The following is a 7,599-nucleotide window of genomic DNA, read 5'->3' as shown; positions in this document are numbered from 1 at the left end:
TTCTTTCATAAGTTTTTCTGTTGTATACAAAATTCTTTTTGTTTCGAAAATTGGTGTCCAATTCTCATGAATACCTGATGTATAAAGGTGCTTGTATTGATTTCGTCGGCTCGCTCCGACTTTTGGTCATTAAACAGAACCCACACAATCGCAGGTCGTGTATTGGAATCTTTGTATTCAATATGTTTAACAACACATGTTGCTCCATTGGTCAAACCATCACTCACTTCAAGATTCACAGATATATCATATATCATGTCGACAGCTATTGTGAGGCTAGTTTTGAGCTGTCCTGTAGTTGATTGTTTGTCAGGCAGGGCTTGAACTAGGGTTTTCTTCACTTCTGTTGACATTTTAGTTTGTGAAAGAATGTCTGTATCAGCCTTGACTGTCACTTTACTTGTATCAAGTTTCTGTATCAGGTTTGAATTGAAGTCATCTACAAATCTGTTTTCAATGAAGAGATGAGGAATAGAGCTGGGATAGCTTTCATGCCCCTGGTCTACCTTACGTTCTGAAAGCAGTAACTTGTCTTGCGGAGATAATTCACCATGTCGAAGTCTGTTGAGAAGTTCAGTGAATGGAACATCTCCTTTCTGTCTCATGATTTCATCAAGTTCAAACACTTTGAAGTGTTTTTTCCATAAATTTGTTGCCAAACCTTGACCAGGGCTTGAAAGATCTTTGAATATCCAAGAGTCAGCAACAGGTTGAAGCTGATACAAGTCACCTACAGCTATAACACTGATTCCTCCAAAGTCTGTCTTTTTGCCTTTCACTTGTTGGAGCCTTTCATTGATAAATGTTAGCAGCTTATTGCCAACCATAGAAATCTCATCTATGATAACAACTGACAGATTTCTGAATTTTGTTCTGAGAGAGTTCAATTCGTCAGCATGCATATGTTGCTGTGTTTGATACATTTTTTTGTGAAACGCTGAAGCAATGGTAGTGCCACCAATGTTGTATGCAGCCTTTCCTGTGTATGCACATAACATAATTCTGACATCCTCAGGGTCTTCCCCTTCTTCAGAGCACAACAATCTATGTAATGTCTGATACACTGCATCAATTAATACAGATTTCCCTGTTCCTGCTCCTCCAGTGAGAAAGGCAAACAATGGTTCATCTTCATCTCTTATGAATTTTGTGACATGATTGTGAAACTCTCTTTGTTTGGGGTTTAGAGACTGTAACAGTGCGTGGTACTCATTATCAGGCAAGCGAACTGCACTAGTTTCTACATCTGATGGTTTTGACCCTGGGCCAAGTTCAGGTCCAATGTCAACATGTTTATGCTGAACAGAATCAGGGTCAAAAATAAAATCCTCAGAAGGTGTACTACCAACATCTGCATCTTCAGCCTCAATGTGTTCGGTATTTGGGGCAACTTCATCAAAGTCACACGAGTCGTCTTCTGCCTGTTGTACAGCTTGTTCTAACTCTTCCATGAAGTCTTCATAAACCTTTTGCTTTACTTGAATTATATCAGTTTTGTTTCTGTAGTGTTCCTCGTAGGTGTCATAGTTACCAAGAACATCTTTTTGCTCATTTCTCCATGGCAGATACAAAAGGAGTTTCTCTCTGTAATAGTTTTCAGCATTGGTTTTTTTGCTAAATCCAACAAATCTGATAACGCGGTCATTTTTACGTTTTCTAATTTTAATTCCATTTTTCAATGTTACAAGGACATCTGCTGCTCTGAATTCCTCAGCATCCATTTCACTATGTGATGTTTCTTGTTTGTCAAACTGATCATCACATGTTATTTCTTCATCATCATCATCATCATCATCATCATCATCATTTTTTTCTTCTTTTGGAACTGGCTTTTTCAGGTCTTTAGGAAATGTCACTTCAAGTTGAGAGACATAATCAGCCAAACACCATTGTTCTAACTGTTTTGGACGTTTTGAATACATCTCAATCATATTTGTTGCATGGATATCTGTTGAATGTTCTGGAAGTTCATTCAGTCCATTTTCTGTTTTGAGAAGGAAGACCCTTGCATCAAGCGTGGAGATGTTGATAAACGCTACCTCTCGAGAAGCTTGTGTCAAAGGCATCTGTAGTATCAGGTAACTTGCCTCTTGTGCACTGACCTCAACAAAATTAAGAAATTTGTTACCAATATGCCTCACTTGGTGTTTCAAATCCATATTTCCTTCTGTTGCTTCTTTTGATGCCTTGTCCAGCATAGCACTTATGCCTCTCTGTGATTTACTGATATATGACACAATGTACGTTGCACAGGCATATGGATCAAGCACAAACTAGATGTCCAAATTTGCAGTCCAAGCTTTGAGAACAGCTTGATTATACTAGTTCACTCTCATTTCTGATGGACGTCTTTTGAGGAAAACTTTTGGGCCCTTCAGTGACGCTCTTATGCACTTGATGTATTCTTCAAGTGGCATGTCTGCAATATCACGGAGGAAAGTTTCAAATTCCAAGTCACAGCCATCTTTGTAATCATTCATCTTTTGTTGCAGAGCCTTGTACTTCTTTCTATACTCGTCAATGTCAGTTTCTAGAGGCTCAAGAAGCATAGTTTGTGGTAATGGTGGTAGAGGAAAACCAAACCTGCACACTGACTTCCCACCTTTTTTTTACCGGTTTTTGAATGTTTGTGTACTTGGAGGTCAATAAGATTTTGAAGTTCAGGATCATCCGTTTGTAGTAAACAAGTGACATATTTGTCAACATATTCTACTATTGAACTCTCATCATCGTTAGGATAATTCGGTACATCTTTTGTCCACAAAAGCATATGTATGTGTGGTGAAACCTCTATTTTGGAACTCAACTCTTCTAAAAACATCCGTTACAGTTCCGATAGGGTTGTGATCACTTTTCAAGAAAGATGTGATGAATTCGCGTACTCTGTTGTCAAAATATCTGGCACAGGTCACAGGATCCTTTTTGACCAAGTTGGTTTTTCTGTTCCAGTCCATCGATTCAAGGTTTTCATCTGACAGAATAGTACCAGTGTTGCCAGTGTTCTCAAAAGGTCTGGCCATCTTGTGTCAGCTGATGACAATGACATGAACCCCGTAGGTAAACCAAGCTGTCGTATCATGGCAAATGCATCTTTTTTCTTAGATGACAGGTATGCAGGAGAGTTTCGCAATGTTCTAAAAATGTAGTAGCCTTCGTTTAGTCTGACAATTTCATTTGCAGATGATTGATTTCTAACTTGTCCAGCAGTTATCTTTTTTCCCTCTGATTTACATCTTCTAACAGCAAGATTGACCTTGTCACTAACTTGCTTGATCTGGATTTTCTTCAATTTGAAAAAGATATTTGGAACGGACTGAGCAGCTCTTCTGTCAATACTTCTCAATTCCCATTTTGCAATGTCACTGTAATGCACATTTTTGTGTCTCTTTTCATTGTCCAATCTTCGCTGTCCACAGAAAATTGAAGGAAAGCAAAGGTACTCTGCATCTTTGTCTTCATATAAGCTAATAGGTTTCTGGTTTTCTCCCGGAGCAAATACATATATTTTGTTTGTGTCAAAATCTGTGTCATCCACTAATGTATCTTTATTGCCCTGAGTTCCATCATCTGCAGACATTTCACAAAAATCATCAGATGCCTCCTCGGAGTCTCTGTCATCTTTTGAACGAGAACTTCCTGTTAATTCTGTGATAACCTCATCATTGGCTTCTGTGATTCTTTTCTCCCATGTTTCATCAATTTTGATGTTTTCATTTTTGTATAATTCACTGTTTTCCATCAACCATTTTAGAGCTTGGAGCACAACCTTGGGGCGAATGCTTTCAGAAAAACATGATGACTTGTGAGATAACCGTTTCTTTAATTTCACTACAATTGTTACATGCTCATCCACTTGCCTCGGAAGTGCGTTAATAGTAGGTTGTATGTCAACAGGTACATTAACAATATTTCCTTTCGCAACTGACCTCCTCTGGGAAGTTCACGCATTTGCATAAAAGGGATCCGTTGTGATATCAACCTTTCTTCTAGTGGATGCAAATTCAAAACCTCGGGTTTATTGGGCCACAACATCCCATTTTTTACTGACAATTTTGGTACCTTCTCTTCTTTTAATGATGCCATTGTTTTCCATCAACAGATGTAAGATCAGTACATAGTTGTCTGCTCTCCAATGTAATGTGGGCTTTGTCAAGTTGGACAACACTTTTGCGAAACCATGTTTGATGACAACAGGAGCATATATTGGGCCATTTGCTACTCTAGCATGAAACTTTACTATCGATTCATCAATTGTACAACCTATGTGTCTTTTTTGTTGAGTAATCTTTCATGGTCTACTAATGCAAACGTTTTTCTTTTTGTGGCTTTAGAGAGTTTGTCTCTACACCTCTCCATTTGTCGGTGAACTTTCCTATTTTCTTGCTTTTTTAATCTTTCTTTTTCCAACTGCAAAGTATTCTTCCTGAAAAGCCTTTTCATTTCTATTTCAAGATCACAATATTCCTTGTTTTGTCTAGCCTTTATCATGGCTTTAAGTGTGCTTTTTCTTTCTTTTTGTTTTGTTTCTATTTGTTCTCTGGATCTCTGTTTTGCTTTAAGTTCAGACTCTCTAAATTCCTTGTTTTGTCTGGCCTTTGTCTTAGCTTTAAGTGTGCTTTTTCTTTCTTTTTGTTTTGTTTCTATTTGTTCTCTGGATCTCTGTTTTGCTTTAAGTTCAGACTCTCTAAATTCCTTGTTTTGTCTAGCCTTTGTCATGGCTTTAAGTGTGTTTTTTCTTTCTTTTTGTTTTGTTTTTCTATTTGTTCTCTTGATCTCTGTTTTGCTTTAAGTTCAGACTCTCTAAATTCCTTGTTTTGTCTAGCCTTTATCATGGTTTTAAGTGTGCTTTTTCTTTCTTTCTGTTTTGTTTCTATTTTTTCTCTTGATCTCTGTTTTGCTTTAAGTTCAGACTCTCTAAATTCCTTGTTTTGTCTAGCCTTTGTCATAGCTTTAAGTCTCTTTTTTCTTTCTTTTTGTTTTGTTTCTATTTCTTCTCTTGATCTCTGTTTTGCTTTAAGTTCAGTCTCTCTAAATTCCTTGTTTTGTCTAGCCTTTGTCATGGCTTTAAGTGTGTTTTTTCTTTCTTTTTGTTTTGTTTCTATTTGTTCTCTGGATCTCTGTTTTGCTTTAAGTTCAGACTCTCTAAATTCCTTGTTTTGTCTGGCCTTTGTCTTAGCTTGAAGTGTGCTTTTTCTTTCTTTTTGTTTTGTTTCTATTTGTTCTCTTGATCTCTGTTTTGCTTTAAGTTCAGACTCTCTAAATTCCTTGTTTTGTCTAGCCTTTGTCATAGCTTTAAGTGTCTTTTTTCTTTCTTTTTGTTTTGTTTCTATTTGTTCTCTTGATCTCTGTTTTGCTTTAAGTTCAGTCTCTCTAAATTCCTTGCTTTGTCTGGCCTTTGTCTTAGCTTTAAGTGTGTTTTTTCTGTCTTTCTGTTTTGTTTCTATTTTTTCTCTTGATCTCTGTTTTGCTTTAAGTTCAGTCTCTCTAAATTCCTTGTTTTGTCTGGCCTTTGTCTTAGCTTTAAGTGTGTTTTTTCTGTCTTTCTGTTTTGTTTCTATCTCTTCTCTGGATCTCTGTTTTGCTTTAAGTTCAGATTCTCTAAACCCCTCACATTGTCTAGCCTTCTTAATTATTTTGTGGTTGCTTTCTCTATCTTTTAATTTATATTCTGGGTTTTCTCTAGCTTTTTGTTTGCTCTCTACAGAACAGCGATTTTGTCTTTCCCTAAAACTTGAACATTCCCTTTTCTGCACGTAGTCTTTCATATACATTTTTCTCTTTGCTGATGATTGTTCCTCTTTCAATAATGCCTTATCATTTTGAAAGTCAAAGTATTTGTCAAGCAATGATTTTCTCCCTGAAGTCTGTTTGGAAATAGTAACTGGTTGAATTTCAAACTGGCAGTGACTGTTCATGGAGATATTTGCACTTTGATAGTATGAAAACATGAAATCGACCAAATGTTGTGTATTTTGAAAATTCATTTCAACTGCTCTTCCGTCAACACATGATAGGCCATCTGAACCGTGGGAGTGTGAATCAAATATTGACGGGTTTTTGTTGCTATCTAGATACAAAGCTGAGCAAATCCCTCCAACAATAATAAGACCTTCATTGTGATTAGAAAATAATCTGTCAACACCTTCCTGTAGGTTCAAGCTATCTTGTGAATCATTCCAATCAGAATGTGTAACACAGCCATATATCTGATCATGGTATTGAACTTCAAAGTTTTTACCTGATAGGGAAACAATCAAAGGCAGCTCTTTAAAGTGAAGCATTTTTGAAACAAACGTGTTAGTTGATTTTAATTCTGCCATTCTTATTCTGAATAACTCATCACCAGCTAAGAGAATATCATCAACGTTTTGATGTTTTGATGTTTGGTAATGCTCAGTTTTTACAGAGATCAGTGAAACTAAACTGTTGCAAGTACACTGCATTCCTCTTGAAACTGTTGGAAATATTTCACTTGCTTGGTGAACTGAACCAAAGTTCATTTTGACACAAAACTTGGAAGGTTCATGTGGCAAAGCTGTGGTTAGCGAAGACTCATTTGGCATGTTAATCGTGCCTGAAGTCTCATTTAGCAAGTTCATGGCGCCCAAAGGCTCCTTTAGCAAGTTCATGGTGCCCGAAGGCAGTTCATACAAGGCTTTGACGCCCGATGGCAGTTCATACAAGGCTTTGGCGCCCGAAGGCAGTTCATACAAGGCTTTGGCGCCCGAAGGCTGTTCATACAACGCTTTGGCGCCCGAAGGCAGTTCATACAACGCTTTGGCGCCCGAAGGCAGTTCATACAACGTTTTGGCGCCCGAAGGCAGTTCAGACAAGTTTTTGGCGCCCGAAGGCAGTTCATACAACGCTTTGGCGCCCGAAGGCAGTTCATACAACGCTTTGGCGCCCGAAGGCAGTTTAGACAAGTTTTTGGCGCCCGAAGGCAGTTCAGACACGTTATAGGCGCCCGAAGGCAAACATGGTACCCTTTTTAGGAGGCGGTATCCCCCGTCTCATGGTCCTGTTTTTACTGTGGCCAGGATCCACAAGTCTAACAGGTCCGTCACTCGTCACACAGTCACTCGTAATGTCATAGGTACTATTTTTTACGTGGCCAGTATCCACGAGTCTATTTCTGTTGTTCTTCTTCGCCAGGGAAGTCTTCCATGTCTTTTTACGAGGCATCTTTCTGCAAAATATAAAAAGCGATCTTTTTATCAAATGCAATGTCCAAATTATCTTAATAACAAACTATATGTATTAGTCATAATCAGAAACCTCCCTTTTTAATAAGAGAAAACCTGGGAAATAAAATTCAGCCAGGAAAAGTGACAATAACATATTGACTCCTAGCGTTGGATACCGGTATTTGATACCACTATCGCATCGCTACTCATTTTAAACTAGAAATATGTCTGTTAGATATCAAGTGCTCGCGAACTACTTCCTAAAACCCTCATTTCCCGTACATGTACATATATATATGGCCTTTGCTACAAGATATTTTGAACACAACAAATAAGTTACATCTTACATGTAGGAACGTAACTGCTGGTAAAAATTCTATAAAAATGAAAAGGAAAGTATAACTATCTATAGCTG

At 37.7% G+C, this 7,599-nt stretch overlaps 2 protein-coding genes across 2 annotated transcripts; one reads left to right on the top strand and one right to left on the bottom strand.

The window, feature by feature from the left end:
- Window positions 1-3,903: 3,903 nt before the first annotated feature.
- On the bottom strand, window positions 3,904-5,915 carry LOC138330597 (DNA ligase 1-like). Its single transcript, XM_069278159.1, has one exon. It carries the CDS (start codon window positions 5,913-5,915, stop codon window positions 4,713-4,715), a length of 1,203 nt encoding a protein of 400 aa, XP_069134260.1. The 3' UTR covers window positions 3,904-4,712.
- Window positions 5,916-6,597: 682 nt separating this feature from the next.
- On the top strand, window positions 6,598-6,960 carry LOC138330596 (germ cell nuclear acidic protein-like). Its single transcript, XM_069278157.1, has one exon. It carries the CDS (start codon window positions 6,598-6,600, stop codon window positions 6,958-6,960), a length of 363 nt encoding a protein of 120 aa, XP_069134258.1.
- Window positions 6,961-7,599: the final 639 nt, after the last annotated feature.

This window comes from Argopecten irradians, chromosome 9, assembly GCF_041381155.1.
Source record: "Argopecten irradians isolate NY chromosome 9, Ai_NY, whole genome shotgun sequence".
Classification (NCBI taxonomy): Eukaryota; Metazoa; Mollusca; class Bivalvia; order Pectinida; family Pectinidae; genus Argopecten; species Argopecten irradians.
Note: the sequence above shows the minus strand (reverse complement) of the source record. Positions and strands in the feature narration are given on the sequence as shown.